Here is a 22,052-nt window from a genome sequence, read left to right on the forward strand (position 1 = left end):
CATCCTCTACCACTTCTGAAACCGCACTGCTCTTCCCCAATCTGATGCTCTGTACATGCCTTCACCCTCTCAATCAATACCCTCCCATATAATTTACCAGGAATACTCAACAAACTTATACCTCTGTAATTTGAGCACTCACTCTTATCCCCTTTGCCTTTGTACAATGGCACTATGCACGCATTCCGCCAATCCTCAGGCACCTCACCATGAGTCATACATACATTAAATAACCTTACCAACCAGTCAACAATACAGTCACCCCCTTTTTTAATAAATTCCACTGCAATACCATCCAAACCTGCTGCCTTGCCGGCTTTCATCTTCCGCAAAGCTTTTACTACCTCTTCTCTGTTTACCAAATCATTTTCCCTAACCCTCTCACTTTGCACACCACCTCGACCAAAACACCCTATATCTGCCACTCTGTCATCAGACACATTCAACAAACCTTCAAAATACTCATTCCATCTCCTTCTCACATCACCGCTACTTGTTATCACCTCCCCATTTACGCCCTTCACTGAAGTTCCCATTTGCTCCCTTGTCTTACGCACCCTATTTACCTCCTTCCAGAACATCTTTTTATTCTCCCTAAAATTTACTGATAGTCTCTCACCCCAACTCTCATTTGCCCTTTTTTTCACCTCTTGCACCTTTCTCTTGACCTCCTGTCTCTTTCTTTTATACTTCTCCCACTCAATTGCATTTTTTCCCTGCAAAAATCGTCCAAATGCCTCTCTCTTCTCTTTCACTAATACTCTTACTTCTTCATCCCACCACTCACTACCCTTTCTAAACAGCCCACCTCCCACTCTTCTCATGCCACAAGCATCTTTTGCGCAATCCATCACTGATTCCCTAAATACATCCCATTCCTCCCCCACTCCCCTTACTTCCATTGTTCTCACCTTTTTCCATTCTGTACACAGTCTCTCCTGGTACTTCCCCACACAGGTCTCCTTCCCAAGCTCACTCACTCTCACCACCTTCTTCACCCCAACATTCACTCCTCTTTTCTGAAAACCCATACTAATCTTCACCTTAGCCTCCACAAGATAATGATCGGACATCCCTCCAGTTGCACCTCTCAGCACATTAACATCCAAAAGTCTCTCTTTCGCACGCCTGTCAATTAACACGTAATCCAATAACGCTCTCTGGCCATCTCTCCTACTTACATAAGTATACTTATGTATATCTCGCTTTTTAAACCAGGTATTCCCAATCATCAGTCCTTTTTCAGCACATAAATCTACAAGCTCTTCACCATTTCCATTTACAACACTGAACACCCCATGCATACCAATTATTGTAAATGATGTTATCATTTACAAATAACCAAATGGAAAAATATAAGACCAAAAACAGTGTCACAAATATTATTGTAAACATTTACTCAGTAGTTGTAATGATTATGGTATAAAACTTACTGTTTGGTGTATAGATTATTAAATATTGATAATTTACAAGTAAATGCATGTGAAAGGAATATTTACCATAATTTACTGCTGTATATTGATATGAGATTCATGAAAAAAGAAAAGTTTTCCAAAAGTCACCCTTTGTCTAATGCCCTGAAAGCCAGGTCTAGGATGACTATAGCACTGGTATTAGCCTGAATATCAAGTTTGATCATATGATTTGCAGACTTCATAAAATATGTATTTAATAAATCATTACCTTGTGCATGATTGTAAATTATTTATTTTATACTATGAAATTATCATTGACCTAGTATAATGGAGAGTGACAATTCATTTACTCAGAGCAGTCACCTTGAGCTGGAAAATGAAGGTAAAGAGTGTTCTGGATTCAGAGATGAATGAAAACAAATGAAATTTCCTTTTTATTGTCATTTATCCTATTATCTGGTACACAAAACACCAAATATTCACTAAATAAAAAAACCATGACCATAAATGTTCAGTCACTGTTTTAGTGCTTTTTGTTTTTCTTTAAGAATGAGAGAGTGCCTTGAATCTCGCTTTGAAATTTATTATATTTATGCAGAAATAATGTTTTTTGTTCCATACATCAATTAAAGAAACAGTTATCCCTTATATATGGAGAAAAGTGTTTCTTCAAAATATTCTTAATCAACTTTGAAGCATGTTTAATTCACCATATGCTGCACAATATGGTATTTGCAAGTAACGTTCAAGTAAGATACCTTCAGGAACAGCTAAATGAGCCTTAAAGGAAAAATTTCTCACTAGGTTCATCTCTCCATTCCTTCTTTACAAAGTAATACAAGAGAGGAGGATTTCCAGCCACCTGCCCCTTTTAGTTGACTTTTATGACATATAGGAGATATGTGAATAGTATTCTTTCTCTCTCATCTCCAGGAGAGTGCACAAAGAGAGCTCACTGTGAATGCACATATCCATTATCTAGTTGTCATGTGCAATTCCCCCTATCCACAACTAGGCCAAAAAACTTGCATGGTTTCCCTGGCCGCTTCATATGACCTGGTTCAGTCCATTGACAGTACATTACCCACTGTACTACACATCATTCCAGTTCATTCTATCCTGTGGGTGCCTTTCACCCCCTGCATATTCAGGCCCTGATTATTCGAAATCTTTTTCTCCATGGATATATTTTTTCATACTTATCTGTTATTTCCCATGTTAGCGAGGTAGCATTAGAAACAGAGGCTGCATTCATTCACATCCATTCTCTATCAGTCATGTGGAATGCATCAAAACCAAATCCTGTAGTCCACAGTAAGACCCTACAGGCTTTTCCATGGTTTCCTCTAGTTGCTTCAGTCCATTGACAACATGTTATCCTCTGTATACCACATCATTCCCATACGGTGTATCCCATGGATGCCTTTGACTTTCCATTATGTTCAGACTCCCAGTGCTTGCTGTGCAAGTCTTCTTATAAAGACTCCTTGGGTTGAACCAAGTACAGTAAAACCTCTGTTATCAGAAATGTTTGGTGAATCAGCCACTTTAGATAACAAAAATATCTGGATATTCAAGTGTTTTTTGAATATATTCACTAATTCTCAAGTAGCCCATTCCTCACTTTAAGCAGGTTTTCTGTTCTGTGAAAATTTTGCACGAAAAGAAATCACATGGAGTGAACCTATAAATGTACAGTGAAAAATGGGATGTGTGCAGTAGCTCCATGATCAGCCTGACCAGATTCTCCTGTTACCTTCACATTCGGTAGCTTCTGACATCAAATAAACTTATATAGCTATCTCATACCTGCATGAAATGGCTCTGAATTTGTCTTCTTTACATACATACACACAGAAATCTTCATTACATACACACTAATAAATCTAAAGAGCTTTAGACCTGAACTGCTTTTCTTCTTGGTCTCATGCTCAATGTATAACTGGAGCATTTTTCTCTGTCTCCTTAGGTGGATTTCTAACCCTTGTGGTTACCTTGGCAGGTAGTGGAGTAGAACAGACCACTGCACTTCATATTTTCTCTGCATTCTTCATGTTGTGGAATGTAGATTCACCTAGGTTGTAAGTGCTGATGCTCCCTCAGCAGCTTCCGCATGTTGTAAGGTGTCTAGCTTCGTTTCTAAGGTCAGAGAGGTTCTCTTCTGCTTAACTGCAGGTTTTAGGGTAGGAGGTGTTGTTGGGATGTTTGGATGCTATATTAACAAACACAAAGACAGCAGATTGCAGGAAAATCCCATCAGCAAGTAATGCAAAGTGCACAGTCTGACCTTACAGGAACATGGTAGGCTCCACCCAGGACCCACACTTACTCCACCCACTAACCTTCACTGAAGTTTAGATGCAATTTTTACATGGTGATGCTTCCTCCCCAGCATCAGCTCATAATATTTCTAGTTTCATTTCTAAGGTCAGAGAGGTCCTCTTCCATTTAACTGCTGTTATGGTAGTAGGAGATGTTGCTGGATGTTTGGATGCCATATTTACAAACACAGACACTGCAGGTTGCTGGAAAATCACATTAGCAGGTATAGCCCAGTCACACAAGTAGCACAGATACAGATCCACAAACAACTGTGATAACTAAGAGGCTGACCTGCTGGCGAGAATATGGCACACTCCACTCAGGACCCATGCTTACTCCACCCACCAACCCTCACTGAAGTTTTGGTGCACTTTCTACTGCACACATACTTTACGATATTTTACTTATTTGTAAATATTTTATTTTGAGGAAATACTAATATATTTAAACAAATGATCATTTCTAAATGCCTCGATCTTCTGCTGGTTCGGTGATGTCATAAATAGTTATCATGCCGACAGTGAAGTCTTTTATAACGGCCACTTTGGAATTGCCCTCGGGGAGACTCTTGCACAGCTCCGTCTTTTCAAGGCTTAAAACATTATGCTTCATGCAAGATAAGATGACTTCCAGGAGCTGTCAAGCAGTTGTTGATGTTTGAAAGTGGCCATTGTCCTCAGTAGGAATCAAGGATGCACAGAGTACACAAATGTGCAAGACCAGCACACAGCACCATGCCAGACAGTATAGGGGAGATAGTAAACAATCACCAGTGCCACAAAAGAATGGGTGGTGAGCACACTAATCACTGCCATGTAGTGTAAGCATGATTTGAAATACTTTTTTAATATTTTCAAATTTTCCAATTTTTAGATCAAACTGAAATTGAAAAACATGTTGGTTTAAACATTTTGTTGTTTTGAATTATGGATAACAGAGGGTTTACGGTATTTCCAATCTCTAGGGTTGAACCAAGAATTTCCAGTCACCGTCCCTCTTTTAGCACACAACAAGTTTTTCTTAATTTTCAGTTATACCAGGTACCCCACCACCTAGCTATACTTTCCCTTCAACAGCCACATCACTTACTCTTGCATTCAGATCCCTTAGCAGTAAGATTCCATCACTTCCATCAGAATTATCATCGCAATCCCAATGTTCTTCCTAGAAAGCACCCCACTTTATTCCTCTCACTGCCAGGTGCATAAGTGCTGACAGTCACCCACCCCTCGTGGTCTACTTTCATTCACTCACAGAGATAATGTCAGACTTCCTTCCATACATTCTAGCTCAATTCAGTAGATCCTCCTTCACCAGAAGTGTCCCTCCCTCCTTCAGTCTCCTTCTCAGTATAACCTCATTCTTGAGAAGTTCTACCCCCTTCTTCTTCAACTTTACCTCACTCACAGCCAGATAATTAAGGTTTTTCTCTACAGTCTTCTTTTACTGAGTAAATCCCTGCACATTTAGACACCCCATCCTGAGCCTTCAAGGAGAAATCCTGGCTTTGCTCCTTTTTTTTATTTTGTAAAGTGATGTTAAAGTTGTGTCCAAATCCATAAGTTCCCTTTCTTATTACATTTTGCTTTGGTTATTATCACAAATTATTTTGTGTTGATTTAAATTGTGTTATCTTGCACAAAAAGTTTTAAAGACTATTGCAAGTTTAACTTTTTATATGGTGAGTATCCTAATTTATCCATTTTTATTTTCCTAGGTGACTGTCAATAAGCGAGAATATGTATCACCAAAAGAAACACCTACTAAGAAAGAGGCAAAAGCACTTGTCGCTGAATTATGTCTTCATGCCCTTGGAATGCTGCCCAGGAAACCTTCAGTGCCAACACGATAGGTGATTCTAAATTAAAAGTGTTTATTCATATATTAGCACAGCAGAAAATTCAGGATTATTAGTTAGGTAACGTAGTGATTGAAAGATATTCTGAAGAAAAGAGTAGACATCGATTTACCTTTATTAAAGTGATAACCAGTGCCTTACTAGAAAGAGAAGTGGATATGTAACTATATGTTTTACATGATCCTGGACTTTCTAAGATCCCCTGTTTACTTTTAAGGAGACATCAGCATCTTTTTCTAGACCTTTATCAAATTACTTTTTTCAGTTGAAAAATCAATACATGTTGATTGTATACAGAATGTGATGAAGACATTTCAAAAAAAAAAAGACAGGGACATAACTTCGTTAGAGAACATGAAATTGAGACTCCCTTCTTTGGTTATATTATTATTTTGCAGGGAAATAATGCAAATGACTGGGAGATGTATAAAAGAAAGAGGCAGGAGGTCAAGAGAAAGGTGCAAGAGGTGAAAAAGAGGGCAAATGAGAATTGGGGTGAGAGAGTATCATTAAATTTTAGGGAGAATAAAAAGATTCTTTTGGAAGGAGGTAAATAAAGTGTGTAAGACAAAGGGACAAATGGGAACTTCAGCGAAGGGGGCTAATGGGGAGGTAATAACAAGTAGTGGTGATGTGAGAAGCAGATGGAGTGAGTATTTTGAAGGTTTGTTGAATGTGTTTGATGATAAGAGTGGCAGATATAGGAGTGAGTATTTTGAAGGTTTGTTGAATGTGTTTGATGATAAGAGTGGCAGATATAGGGTGTTTTGGCCGAGGTGGTGTGCAAAGTGAGAGGGTTAGGGAGAATGATTTGGTAAACAGAGAAGAGGTAGTAAAAGCTTTGCGGAAGATGAAAGCCAGCAAGGCAGCGGATTTGGATGGTATTGCAGTGGAATTTATTAAAAAAGGGGGTGACTGTATTGTTGACTGGTTGGTAAGGTTATTTAGTGTATGTATGACTCATGGTGAATTGCCTGAGGATTGGGCGGAATGCTTGCATAGTGCCATTGTACAAAGGCAAAGGGGATAAAAGTGAGTGCCCAAATTACAGAGGTATAAGTTTGTTGAGTATTCCTGGGAAATTATATGGGAGGGTATTGATTGAGAAGGTGAAGGCATGTACAGAGCATCAGATTGGGAAAGAGCAGTGTGGTTTCAGAAGTGGTAGAGGATGTGTGGATCAGGTGTTTGCTTTGAAGAATGTATGTGAGAAATACTTAGAAAAGCAAATGGATTTGTATGTAGCATTTATGGATCTGGAGAAGGCGTATGATAGAGATGCTCTGTGGAAGCTATTAAGAATATATGGTGTGGGAGGCAAGTTGTTAGAAGCAGTGAAAAGTTTTTATCGAGGATGTAAGGCATGTGTACGTGTAGGAACAGGAAAGCGATTGGTTCTCAGTAAATGTTGGTTTATGGCAGGGGTGTGTGATGTCTTCATGGTTGTTTAATTTGTTTATGGATGGGGTTGTTTGGGAGGTGAATGCAAGAGTTTTGGAAAGAGAGGCAAGTATGAAGTCTGTTATGGATGAGAGAGCTTGGGAAGTGAGTCGGTTGTTGTTCGCTGATGATACAGCACTGGTGGCTGATTCGTGTGCGAAACTGCAGAAGCTGGTGACTGAGTTCAGTAAAGTGTGTGAAAAAGAAAGCTGAGAGTAAATGTCGATAAGAGCAAGGTTATTAGGTACAGTAGGGTTGAGGGACAAGTCATTTGGGAGGTAAGTTTGAATGGAGAAAAACTGGAGGAAGTGAAGTACTTTAGATATCTGGGAGTGGATTTGACAGCGGATGGAACCATGGAAGTGGAAGTGAATCATAGGGTCGGGGAGGGGGCAAAAGTTCTGGGAGCGTTGAAGAATATGTGGAAGTCGAGAACATTATCTCATAAAGCAGAAATGGGTATGTTTGAAGGAATAGTGGTTCCAACAATGTTATATGGTTGCGAGGCGTGGGCTATAGATAGAGTTGTTCGGAGAAGGGTGGATGTGCTGGAAATGAGATGTTTGAGGACAATATGTGGTGTGAGGTGGTTTTATCGAGTAAGTAATAATAGGGTAAGAGAGGTGTGTGGTAATAAAAAGTGTGGTTGAGAGAGCAGAAGAGGGTGTTTTGAAATGGTTTGGTCACATGGAGAGAATGAGTGAGAAAAGATTGACCAAGAGGATACTTGTGTCGGGGGTGTAGGGAACGAGGAGAAGTGGGAGACCAAAGTAGAGGTGGAAAGATGGAGTGAAAAAGATTTTGAGTGATTGGGGCCTGAACATGCAGGGGGGTGAAATGCGTGCAAGGAATAGAGTGAATTGGAACGATGTGGTATACCGGGGTCGATGTGCTGCCAATGGATTGAATCAGGGCATGATTGGAGATACACTAGATAAAGCAGTTGAAATAGTGTTCAAGATGTCAGTGGAGAGAGGTGAAGAGCCAAGGGAATGGAAATGGGCAAACATCTTACCTGATCATAAGGAAGGAGACTGGGTACATTGCAGAACTAAAGATTGATCTCACTATTGAGTGTGATGTGTAAGGTTATGGAAGAGATTATTAAAAACAAGTGGATAACTTTCTATGGAGGAGAAATGACCTAAGTGAGAGACCATGGTTTTAGATAAAGGTCACATGTAACAAACCTCTTAGTTTTCAGTGGGTGAATGAGCTCTGTCTTCGGCAAAAGGAAGGCTGGGTAGGTCATTTGTATGTGGACTACAGAAAGCATTCGACAATAGCACATGGGAGACTGTTTACAAAGCTGAAGCACCAAGCAGGAAAAAGCAAGACACTCCTTCAGTGAATTGAAGATTTTCTCAGTGGAAGGGAACAAATGACACATGTCAAAGAACCTGATCCAAATGAGTCAAGTGTGACCAAAAATTCTGTTCTAGGACTATTACTCTTCTTGATAAATGTAAATGACATGCCTGAAGGTATGGACAGGTAACTGAATGTGTTTACAGATGATGCAAAGGCCATGAAGGAAGTGGGAAGTAAGGAGGACTGCATCATATCAAAACTGAACCTAAACAGATTTCAGAGTTGTTTTGATATATGGTTGGTGAAATTCAACCTGAGTAAATGTAAAATAATGAGGATGGGACAAAGCAAAAGATGGCCTTAATATCATTATAATCTAGCATGAAAAAATTTCAGAATCTTGTATGTGAGAATCATTTGGGAATTGCCACCATCCCTAACCTGTCACCAGATTCCCATATTTGGGGAAAAGTTAAGGAGACAAACTCTTCTGGCAAATATCTGAATAGCCTTCAAATACATGAATAAGGAAATATTTAGCAAGCATTTCATATCATACTTAAGGCCAAAACCAGATTGTGCTTCTCATGTTTGGTCACTGTTCACTGCAGCTAAAGAAGCACAGTGAACTAATAGGGAAGATCCTGAGGAAGGCAACAAAGATAGTCCTAGAATTAGGAGAGCTAAGTTAAGGGAAAGGCTAGAGCCTTTAAATTTACCCTCCCTGGAAGAAGGAAAATTGAGAGGTGATCTGATTACAACCTTTAAGTTTATAAGAGAGATTGACATGAATGGGGAACAGTTCTTCATGAGATGTAGGGATAGAGCAGTCCTATGACATAACATGAAATTAAGTCCAAATTTTTAAAAATAGGATGTAAAGAAATGCTACCATATATAAGAGTGGTAAATGAATGGAAAGAATGTCTGAGGACATGATTTATGCAGGCAGCTTTATGTAAATGTAAAGAGCTTACATGGCAATGGAATGTTCAAGAGGTGGGACCTAATGAGTGTAAAACTCCATCCCTCTGCTGTACAAATAGGTAATTAAATACACACACATGAAAGATGGTCCATTCCAGCAATACATAATGGGAAAAGTATACAATTATGGCAATAAAGGAACATTCAGGATGGTACATGAAACAGTAAAACACTCTTTTTTAAATAATAAAATGCTGATAATGGGGGATTTCAACGATGAAGAGGCAGACTGGGGAAATTTGAATTCTCATGTCAGGGAGCACGTTAGGATGAGAGGGATCGATATACTATCATTGCTCGATCTTATTTTCACTTGTACTAACATAGATATTGTGAACATTGTACATGATACACTATATGGAAGAAGTGATCATGTAATGCTCAAATTTGACTGTGGTAAACAAGGACATTAGAAAAGCAAAAGATATAGATGGCACTTAAGCAGACAAGCATTTGCAAGGTATGAGAGAGCACAAACAAGTGTAGCAGGATAAGGAAGGAGGAACTAAGAAAATTTGAGAAGAATGTGGTGGACAAGGTAGGTGAAAATCCAAACTTTACCATGAATTCACCAGAAGTCACTTGTCATTTAAGGTGCAGTTAATAAGACTAAGGGATTCAGAGGGAAAAATTACTCCTGGAGAGGAAATAGAGTGATGATTAAACTTTAAGTTAAAATTGTTCTCAATGGGAGACCATACCTCAAGATGTAGGGAATGAGTAAGTTTACATAAATGTAAGATCATTTTAAGATGTATGTTTAAGAATATGAAAATACTAGGAAATGAAGGAAGATTGTTTGAGCATTATGGTATTGGAGGCAGCTTTATGTAGATGATAAGAGTTTCTGGAAGGAAATTTAGATTAAGAGGTGGGACAATGTGTAAAACCACCCTGATTTTATATAAGAATGAAGATGTGTACGATAATAAGGGAAAAGTTCATCATAATGAAGGTTGGGCAGTTATGACATACCATGATTGTCAAATTTTTTAAAATAGGTTGTAAAGAAATAGCACCATAGATAAGAGTGGCATATGAATCGAAAGAATGCTTGGGACATGATATTATTGTCGCTTATGTAAATGTAAGGCTTACATGGCAATGAATGCAAGAGTGGTGACTATGAGTGGTAAAACTGCCATCTGTGTACAAATTAGGTAATTGAATACAACAATGTAAAGGGTAATGGTCATTCAAGCAATACATAATGGAAAAGATACAATTAATGCAATAAAGGAACTTCAGGATGGTAACATGAACAGTACAAGACAACAATTTTTTTAAATAATAAAATGCTGATAATGGGGGATTTCAACGATGAAGAGGCAGACTGGGGAAATTTGAATTCTCATGTCAGGGAGCACGTTAGGATGAGAGGGATCGATATACTATCATTGCTCGATCTTATTTTCACTTGTACTAACATAGATATTGTGAACATTGTACATGATACACTATATGGAAGAAGTGATCATGTAATGCTCAAATTTGACTGTGGTAAACAAGGACATTAGAAAAGCAAAAGATATAGATGGCACTTAAGCAGACAAGCATTTGCAAGGTATGAGAGAGCACAAACAAGTGTAGCGGGATAAGGAAGGAGGAACTAAGAAAATTTGAGAAGAATGTGGTGGACAAGGTAGGTGAAAATCCAAACTTTACCATGAATTCACCAGAAGTCACTTGTCATTTAAGGTGCAGTTAATAAGACTAAGGGATTCAGAGGGAAAAAATTGTAGGGGATGATATAAGGATATGTGAGGAACTGAAAAATGGTTCAAAATTGTTCTCTCTGGGAGACCCTATACCTCAACACCAGTGAGATGGAATGATAAGGTTTTGGAAATCATTGAGATATCTAGAAAAAATGTAAACAGTACCCATACAAGGCCCATAGTTCTGAAATTTCACCTTATGTGCTGAAGATGTGTGCAGGTATGCAAGTTAAACCACTTGAATTACTGTTCAGTTGCTTTTAACCTCTTCTTTTCATAAAACTATGTTCTTGTGTTGCCTCTGCCTCAGATGACACTAACCTTTCCTTTCATTTGAAATGATAATTTTCATTTTTAAGACATGAAGAGAGTTTGAAAATGTATTTGTATACCATAGTAACAGATGGGAATACATAAGGTTTTTTAAAATTCCACCTCAGTTTAACATTTGGACTGTAAGAAATTGGTTGATACTGCTCAGTAATTGTGCCCTAGATATTTTGATTTTATAACCTTGCTTGTATAGTGTTCATTCACATTCTAGTACTTATGTGTGAAAAATTTCTTGAGTTTTTTTTTTTTTCTTTTTTACACTCCATATGATTTATCCTTTATAATGCAGATTCACAACTTCAGAAGAATAGGTAGATTCACTGATAATTTGATGGGTACTTCTTTCATTTTGATTGAAATATCAGTTAAAGAACTGAATGATTCTCCCTTTCTATGAGCTTATGTCATTAGTAGCATATAATCAACATGAAAGTGTGGATGACGTACAGGGGTTCTTAAAAAAAGGATCCTGGAGGTTAAGAATATTGATTTGGATTTATGGAAAAAGAATATCTTATGGAAATCTGGATAGATATGAAAATACTTAGGAGGGTTATAGGATTAGAATTTTAATATCAGGTTTTGAAAAGATAGAGAAATATTGAATTTTTTTTAAGGCCCATCATTGTTTAGACCATCTGTTAAGCCAACTTTACGTACATTGACTCCAAATACTTCCATTCAGCCATTTTATTGAGAAATACTGTACTGTATCTTCCAGATAGGTAGACTAGTGTGATAAAAAGATTGCTAATATTTCTTTGATGTATAATATTTACAGAATTGATTCTTGCTTTGACAGGGTAGAAGAGAAATAAAAGTGAAATGATATCCAGATGAAGGTTAAGCAGAGAAAGTTTTGTGAGGGATGTGCAGTAATCATAGTTATTGGAAAATGCTGCCCATACAACTCTTGTCTCTCCCTAGAAAACTGCAAATTGTTGTGAATAGTGTTTACCAGTTATCTGCAGTCAAGATGTGTGGAGGAAGTTCTTCCATATCCTTCTTGCCCAATAGTAGAAGATAATTAAACATTGAATATCAAGATGGATACAGTTTTATTGGAATTGAAACAAAATACTGATAACTCCACTACAATGCTGTAAGAAATTTCACATGTACATTCATTGCTTTAATCACATAAATTTCACCTTTTCTGTTTTTTTTTTTTTTTGTTTTTTTTCCCGCTGTCTCCCGCATTTGCGAGGTAGCGCAAGGAAACAGACGAAAGAAATGGCCCAACCCACCCCCATACACATGTATATACATACACATCCACACACGCAAATATACATACCTATACATCTCAATGTACACATATATATACACACACAGACACATACATATATACCCATGCACACAATTCACAGTCTGCCTTTATTCATTCCCATCGCCACCTCGCCACACATGGAATACCATCCCCCTCCCCCCTCATGTGTGCGAGGTAGCACTAGGAAAAGACAACAAAGGCTCCATTCGTTCACACTCAGTCTCTAGCTGTCATGCAATAATGCCCGAAACCACAGCTCCCTTTCCACATCCAGGCCCCACAGAACTTTCCATGGTTTACCCCAGACACTTCACATGCCCTGATTCAATCCACTGATAGCACGTCAACCCCGGTATACCACATTGATCCAGTTCACTCTATTCCTTGCCCGCCTTTCACCCTCCTGCATGTTCAGGCCCCGATCACTCAAAATCTTTTTCACTCCATCTTTCCACCTCCAATTTGGTCTCCCACTTCTCCTCGTTCCCTCCACCTCCGACACATATATCCTCTTGGTCAATCTTTCCTCACTCATTCTCTCCATGTGCCCAAACCATTTCAAAACACCCTCTTCTGCTCTCTCAACCATGCTCTTTTTATTTCCACACATCTCTCTTACCCTTACATTACTTACTCGATCAAACCACCTCACATTGTCCTCAAACATCTCATTTCCAGCACATCCACCCTCCTGCGCACAACTCTATCCATAGCCCACGCCTCGCAACCATACAACATTGTTGGAACCACTATTCCTTCAAACATACCCATTTTTGCCTTCCGAGATAATGTTCTCGACTTCCAAACATTCTTCAAGGCTCCCAGGATTTTTGCCCCCTCCCCCACCCTATGATTCACTTCCACTTCCATGGTTCCATCCGCTGCCAGATCCACTCCTAGATATCTAAAACACTTTACTTCCTCCAGTTTTTCTCCATTCAAATTTACCTCCCAGTTGACTTGACCCTCAACCCTACTGTACCTAATAACCTTGCTCTTATTCACATTTACTCTTAACTTTCTTCTTTCACACACTTTACCAAACTCAGTCACCAGCTTCTGCAGTTTCTCACATGAATCAGCCACCAGCGCTGTATCATCAGCGAACAACAACTGACTCACTCCCCAAGCTCTCTCATCCACAACAGACTTCATACTTGCCCCTCTTTCCAAAACTCTTGCATTCACCTCCCTAACAACCCCATCCATAAACAAATTAAACAACCATGGAGACATCACACACCCCTGCCGCAAACCTACATTCACTGAGAACCAATCACTTTCCTCTCTTCCTACACGTACACATGCCTTACATCCTCGATAAAAACTTTTCACTGCTTCTAACAACTTGCCTCCCACACCATATATTCTTAATACCTTCCACCGAGCATCTCTATCAACTCTATCATATGCTTCTCCAGATCCATAAATGCTACATACAAATCCATTTGCTTTTCTGTTTTATATTAAATAATCTTATTAATAACAACCTCATTGATATGGAAACTAGTGATAAGTCACCCTAAATATACAAAAATAGAGTATATTGTGTGCTATACTGTTTTCATCCCATTGATTGCCAGATTGAACTGAAGTTTCATGTGATGATACCAACTTTGTATACTTTTTGTATAATGAAATGGATGATATACTGTTATATATCTTTGAGCAAATAATTCATGATGTCAGAAGTGCACCTCATGTATTATTGTTGTTTAGGAATTAGTCAAAAAATTCACTGATTAGTAACACAGAACTTACTATTGACATCAGTATTTTTTGAAGAAATCAGATATGCAGTTAGGACTGTAATTTGGAATTCAAATGTGTATATGTTCTGTTAAGTTCTGTATAAGAACAAGAAAATAAAATTTGTGTTGTCCACAACTGGTGTACTCTGCTTCATTTCCAATATTATCCTTAAAGTAAGCCCAAGACTTCTGTTGAGATTTCAGATCATCTCACTCATTACATGGACTTACTATGATTAATATTTTGATTCCTAACAATCTACAGGCTATAGAAACCATCAGCCTATCATAATTTTGTTCCTAATGGAATACTTGGCAGAAGTGACCCCATCACATGACTGCTCTATACTGGCACACAAGCTCAAAGTAACCATCAAGTCACTCGAGTGAAAATGCACCTGCATATCATACACAGTATTTTGTTTCACCCGAGCATACATGTTAAAAACTACCTTTATCGTGTTTTCACTGCCATTAAGCACATACATCTGGCTACCTCATATACTTAACACAAGATAGAGATGGTGAAAACCACCTTGATGTCGTATACAGGAAAACTTCTGTTATCCATAATTTGAGAAAAAAAAATTTTAGTCTCGGCCTTCCTCCATTTTCCAAATAAGTAAATAAAAAAAATTGAATAAGACTTGTGAAAATATTTCAGACTGCATGTGCACCACTCCACAGCAATCAATGTTCTCAACACGGTGTTTTATGGCACTAAGGACTGTTAACTATCTCTCATATGCTTTCTGGCATGATCTTATGTGGTGGTCTTGCACATTTGTGTATTTTGTGCACCCTGGATTACTGCTGTGGACAGTAGCACCCTTCAAGCATCATCAGCAATTGCCTGACAACTCCTCAAAGCTGTATACATTTCACATGAAGAGGAAGAGGAATGTTTTAAGCCTCAAAAAGAAGGTGGAGTTGTGCAAGAAGCTGGCTGAGGGTGAGTCCACACCAGCACTTATTAAGGACTTCAGTATCGGCATGATGACTATTTACATCACCAAGCAGCAGGAGAGGATCAAGGCAATTGCTTATATATATTGATATTTCCTCTATGTGAAATATTTCAAAATATGATTTCTGAATTACTTATCTTTAAAAAACCTCCAATTACCAGAAATTTGATTATCAGAAATGGGTGATTCCCAAGCATTTTGGATAACAAGTTTTACTATATTTTGATAGCTGATTGTACACAGGCAATAAACCAGTGTCACCTAAACTCTGCATTTTTATTCTAGTTTGTACAGATGTTAGAGACCTGAATTTCTTGCAGTTCTACTGTTAGCAATACATATATCTGGTGCTTACGATTCCTCACTTAGTACATTACTTACAAAGCAGTCATTACTGTTTTGGGATTGATATTCATCATAGGTTAAACATGCTGTGAGCTGATCTATCCAGGTTCTTTGAACATGAAGTAGAATTAACATTTTCTAGCAGAATATCAGAGCTGCCTTCACTGTTACTGAAGACCATGCACATGCATCATCAATCGGTACACACAAAGTTTTACCATTTTGGGTAATAGTTAATAAAACCAAGTGAATTCTTATCTTTACTGCTTGGACAGCTTTTTATAAGTCATGTTATCCTGCAAAGGATTGGTTAATTAAAGTGCTCTGTAATGCAGGTGTTGAAACAGCTACTTTTATAGAATGTTCCACAAGATCAATGCAGATTTTCGAGCTTCACCATTAATGCATTCTGTTTAATTTGTGTGGAGCAAAAGGAAAATCATATAAGAGATCACACAGCAGTTCTTCAGTGTACTTCAACTTTATTGAATCCTAGGTTTTATAAGAGATCACACAGCAGTTCTTCAGTGTGCTACAACTTTATTGAATCCTAGCATTTATAAGAGATCACACAGCAGTTCTTCAGTGTGCTTCAACTTTACTGAATCCCAGCTTTTAGTTGTCAACAGTCCAGTGTTTCAGTCAGTGAAAAATCTTTCTGCAGAGTTTAATGACATGAGTGAGTGATTTGCATACTCTTTATTAGGAAAACCACTGTACAGCAACAACAGAGGTTAGTTACGTACTTAGTGACTTCTGAGAAATTTACTCACCAAATCTCTTGTCAACTGAAGAGAAATGTTTCAGATTTCAGACATTTGCATTTTTTCAAAAAATCTAGCATGAAGGTATCTAAAAAGTTCAGGCTAAGTTCTCTTGTGTGAAAGCATGGAGGGAGATCCGCAAGGGCCTCTATATGATACCCATCCCCATTGGAAGGTGATAGTGTGTGTGTAGGAATTACATCATGAACCATATAATGTTTCTGAATAATTCAGGAAGAGAATATTCTGAACTGAATAAAATCTTATTGAATGCTTTTTGTTAGGTGTAGTTTATTGTGCCCACTTGGCCACAAAAATCTCAATATCCTTTATGGCCAAGAGTTCCTAGCATGCCACACACCAACTTGCCTTGTGAAAATAAACACATCCTACATTGTTTAATGACTGTAGCTTGACCTCCCCCCCCCCCAACATACACACAGACCTCTGTGGTGTTGTGGTAGTAATGACCGTCACATACAAATGGGATACTTGGAATCAAACCTGCACGGATTCGAATCCTGGTCATAGCAGCCAGTCCATAGTCCACCCAGTCGTTCATGCTCCCCTAGGAGCTGGTTGATGTAATGGATACCTGGCATTGACAAGGATGTGATTACTATTTAATTACTATTTGTAATTACTGTTTTACAGAGGTAAACATTTACACTCGTGTTGCCCTTCATCATAACCTTGTGTTTGTGTATTAAGTCTTTACTAGTATGTATGTATCCATACACACACACACACAACTTAATGTGGGTGCATACATACATAAGAGGAAAGATATGGTACATATAAGCATAAAAAAGTCTTTCCCCACAACACACATACATATTGTAATCACACAGTGTAAAGTGAGAAGGATTGTATCAACTTGCAAAGGGACCTCAAATGACTAAAGTTGGTCTAATTCATGGCTGATGAAATTTACCCTGAGCAAAAATATGGTAATGAGGATAGGACAAAGTGAAAGAAGGCCTCAATATGATCATTATCTTCCAAGAGGTAAGCTTCAGGATTCTGTGAGTGAAGAGTCTGGGAGTCGACATCACCCTAACTTACCATCTGAATCCCACATTAGTAGAACAGTAAAGGAGTCAAACTGTCTTCTGGCAACTATTGATTTCTGATATGGAAATATCTAGCAAGCTGTTCATCTCCTACATAATGTTAATGATGGTTTTGATGAGTAACAGTGAACAGCAGCAATTCACTTCTCTATTTACAATTACTATCCAGAGGGAAGATTGCACTGTCTCAACCAGCGGAAAGTAAAAAAGTCGTTGCAATATGACCATGGCTGCCCAAGTCCTGGGTGAGCGTGTACTGTACTCTACCTGTCACATCACTAGCCTATAAAACATTGCTGGAAACGGTCAACATAATCATTCACCAGGGTACACATTACATGCAAAGTGCTCCCAGTTAACTTGGCTGCAAGATGTCAAAGGGAGCTATGTGTGTCACGGTACACATATGGCACGTTGATTGTATGTGAGAGATGGGAGTTACGGAGGTCGTCTGAATTACCACTATCTATTTGTGTGGCAGACCTGTAATTTCAATGGCAAAATGTGCTCCTATATGGAAAGAAGATTGAACGATTTGTACTGGTAAATGTAGAGTATTCATATGTGTAGATTGTGTAGTGAAATAATAATGTATAAATGTTTCTGGTTGAATTGCATGAGAATATCAGATTTATTTCATCAAAACTTGATATGTCATGATTTAAGCATGGGAGTAGATATAAGAAATTAAGAATATAATAATGAAAGCCTATCTGATTGCAAGATCATTAAGTCAGAGATAATACTGAGCATTTCAAGAAGGTATCAGGCAAGGCTATATGAATCCGGCGAATGTCATACTAGAAGCAATAAACATCAAGATACAATTGTAGAAATGTTTGAATACAAACTCGATGAATGACTGACATCGATCCCTGAACAAACTCGGATTCAGAGAAAGTATTCAGCGGTTGAGAGTGTTATTCCCCAGGTAAAACATACGGCAAGTACTACGCGCCTGATCTCTCTATATATATTCATGACTAAATCTTAAATATACTAGGTCACTAGTAGGTATTCGGGTGTCTCATAATAACTGAAAGGCCTCTAGATTTCATTTTACAAAGAAATGGATGAGACATATAAAACCTGTAATTATCTTAGTAAACTAGTAACATAAATGTTGTGTTACCCTTAAATATTGACCATTCTCTTCAATAAAAAAGCTTTACCATTTTCTATGGTGGTCATTTTTAGTTTAGTCGCTCAACTACAGATGGCAGTGTATATGTGGACAACATTGGTACACTTTCAATAATGAATATGTGCCTCAGTTACTCTTCCTCACTGAGTTAGTCACGTTTGAACACGCCTTCACTACTCCACGACCGGTCACTTAGTTCACCTCTGCAGTTCATGTGTGGTTCTAGCATCTGGTTCGGTGTCTGCTTGGACGTGGGTTAGGCACATAATAGATACAGGTGAGGCTTCATGTTCTGTGTTAACGCAGGTCATTCTAAAAATAATCATCATGCATCTATAGGTTGCTCATAGGGAAATTTTGTCAGATGGGTGTAATCACGGATACACCAGAGTGCTGTTTTTCCCTTCCCCATATATTTACCGTATGAGGAATGTTATATTGTGGGCAAGTGTATAAGGAAAAGCAACAGGTGAGTAAAATGCAGATCAAAAGGTATACAGGACAGCTTAATATTGATCAGTCTTCCCCATGATTTACTATCGGCCAATGAAAACAAAGTAGTACAGCCAAGCAGCCACTCTAGCAGCCAGCTTGGGGTGCTATTCTTTCCGCAATATTTATCCAGCATTATTAGGGTCAATTTTCTTCTTTTTTCCTATTTCCGTGTGCAAAAGAGATTCATGTCTAGAAAATGGGATGCAGGTGTTAAATGTGATTGAATGTGAAAATTGAGGTTACATGGCGATATGGTTAGTATACACAGTATCATGTTGACGTTTACTTAATGGGTTTATTTCTCGTATTTTTACGTTGTTTTCAGCGTTGAAGAATTCCTTAGTGTATGGAATGTGGCATGCAGGTGTTAGTGTTGGTAATGCGGGCAAACAGTAAGGAAAAGAAAGTTACTGGATGTGAAAATTTAGGTTAAAAGGCAAGATGAAGCTAGTACAACCCAGTGTCATGATTACAGATGCATGGTGGGTTTATTTCTTGTATTTCTGCCGACCCTTCATTATGCAAGATTATGGATTCCATAATGTCTGAAAAATGGCTTTCTGTGCTGGCGTCCCAACACCTTAGATGTGCTTCACTCGTTCCTAGTGAGAATTTTTTTGATGTCTCTGCAAGTGCAGTAAGTAGTGTGTGTAAGAGATGATGTAGAGTTGATAGTAACAAAACTACGAAAACATTCATGTCTTTGGAGGCCTCTATCATTTTCCTGTTGTTTGATTAAAATCCTTAAAAAAAAAAAAGCTGTTGTCGCACTGTGGCTCAAACGTGAATCTTTATATTCATGTTCGTTGAGGTCCCATCTTCCACCCGTGAACTCTGGAGTTGTGATGGCTAATTTCTATTAACTTCGCATAGCCATCTTGGTTGGCCATCTGCCAGTGTTCCGCGAGTTTTCATAGTGAGGATCTATGCACTGAGAGTAGCTACAGAAATGTATTAGAACAATCTATAACTAAAGTCCTCAGAGCCGCCGTGGTACATTTTCTAGCACAGAGATGACGGTTCAGCCATTGTTTAGGGAGGGCGGAGCCAGGAATGGGGGAGGGGTGAGTGGTGAAGGAGTCGTTTGAGTTTTTAGGGTTACCGGGGTAGTTTTCATTGCTTTAGGAATGTGTAGCACTGCTGCACGACCCATGATATGAAAAAAATACTTCACTACTGGCGTCAGAGAAGAGATTATATATATATATATATATATATATATATATATATATATATATATATATATATATATATATATCCCTGGGGATAGGGGAGAAAGAATACTTCCCACGTATTCCCTGCGTGTCGTAGAAAGCAACTAAAAGGGGAGGGAGCGGGGGCTGGAAATCCTCCCCTTTCATTATTTTTTTTTTTTTATTTTCCAAAAGAAGGAACAGAGAAGGGGGCCAGGTGAGAATATTCCCTCAAAGGCCCAGTCCTCCGTTAACGCTACCTCGCTAAAGCGGGAAATGGCGAATAGTTTCAAAGATATATATATATATATATATATATATATATATATATATATATTATTCGTCGCTGTCTCCCGCGTTAGCAAGGTAGCGCAAGGAAACAGACGAGAGAATGGCCCAATCCACGTACGTAAACATGTATTTACATACACGTCCGTACACGCACATATACATACACCGACATATACATATATACACATGTACATAATTCATACTTGCTGCCTTTATTCATTCCTGTCACCATCCCGCCACACACACGAAATGACAACGCCCTCCTCCCGCACGTGCGCGAGATAGCGCTAGGAAAAGACATCAAAGGCCACATTCGTTCACACTCGGTGTCTTTCATGTATAATGCACCGAAACCATAGCTCCCTTTCCACATCCAGGCCCCACAAAACTTTCCATGGTTTACCCGAGGCGCTTCACATGCCTTGGTTCAATCCATTGACAGCACGTCGACCCCGGTACACCACATCGTTCCAATTCACTCTATTCCTTGCACACCTTTCACCCTCCTGCATGTTCAGACCCCGATCGCTCAAAATCTTTTTCACTCCATCCTTCCATCTCCAATTTGATCTCCCAGTTCTCGTTCCCTCCACCTCTGACACATATATCCTCTTTGTCAATCTTTCCTCATTCATTCTCTCCATGTGGCCAAACCATTTCAAAACACCCTCTTCTGCTCTCTCAACCACACTCTTTTTATTACCACAAATCTCTCTTACCCGTTCATTACTTACTCGATCAAACCACTTCACACCACCCATTTTTGCTTTCCGAGATAATGTTCTCGACTTCAACACATTTTTCAACGCTCCCAGAACTTTCGCCCCTCCCCCACCCTGTACTCACTTCCGCTTCCATGGTTCCATCCGCTGCCGAATCCACTCCCAGATATCTAAAACACTACTTCCTCCAGTTTTTCTCCATTGAAACTTACAACCCAGTTGACTTGTCCCTCAACCATACTGTACCTGATAACCTTGCTCTTATTCACATTTACTCTCAGCTTTCTTATTTCACACACTTTCCCAAACTCAGTCACCAGCTTCTGCACTTTCTCACCCGAATCAGCCACCAGCGCTCTGTTATCAGCGAACAACAACTGACTCACTTCCCAAGCCCTCTCATCCACAACAGACTGCATACTTGCCCCTCTCTCCAAAACACTTGCATGTACCTCCCTAACAACCCCATCCAGAAACAAACAACCATGGAGACATCACGCACCCCTGCCGCAAACCGACATTCACTGAGAACTAATCACTTTCCTCTCTTCCTTCTCGTACACATGACGTGTATCATCGATAAAAACTTTTCACTGCTTCTAACAACTTTCCTCCCTCACCATATATTCTTAATACCTTCCACAGTGATCGG

At 38.8% G+C, this 22,052-nt stretch overlaps 2 protein-coding genes across 6 annotated transcripts in view; both read left to right on the forward strand.

Annotated features, from left to right (window-relative positions):
• Positions 1-14,543, forward strand: part of LOC139749776 (uncharacterized) — a 122,337-nt gene extending 107,794 nt beyond the window's left edge. For all 5 annotated transcript variants that reach the window (XM_071664019.1, XM_071664010.1, XM_071664046.1 and 2 more), the window contains 2 exons: positions 5,455-5,589; positions 12,187-14,543. In XM_071664019.1, the coding sequence (XP_071520120.1) occupies positions 5,455-5,589 (135 nt within the window). In that variant the 3' untranslated portion in view covers positions 12,187-14,543. The remainder of the gene's footprint in view (positions 1-5,454; positions 5,590-12,186) is intronic.
• Positions 14,544-18,840: 4,297 nt separating this feature from the next.
• Positions 18,841-22,052, forward strand: part of LOC139749831 (uncharacterized) — a 275,451-nt gene continuing 272,239 nt past the window's right edge. Inside the window, exon 1 of the mRNA XM_071664142.1 lies at positions 18,841-18,976. The gene's annotated coding sequence lies outside the window, so the exon portion shown is untranslated. The remainder of the gene's footprint in view (positions 18,977-22,052) is intronic.

This window comes from Panulirus ornatus, chromosome 1 (assembly GCF_036320965.1).
Source record: "Panulirus ornatus isolate Po-2019 chromosome 1, ASM3632096v1, whole genome shotgun sequence".
NCBI lineage: Eukaryota > Metazoa > Arthropoda > Malacostraca > Decapoda > Palinuridae > Panulirus > Panulirus ornatus.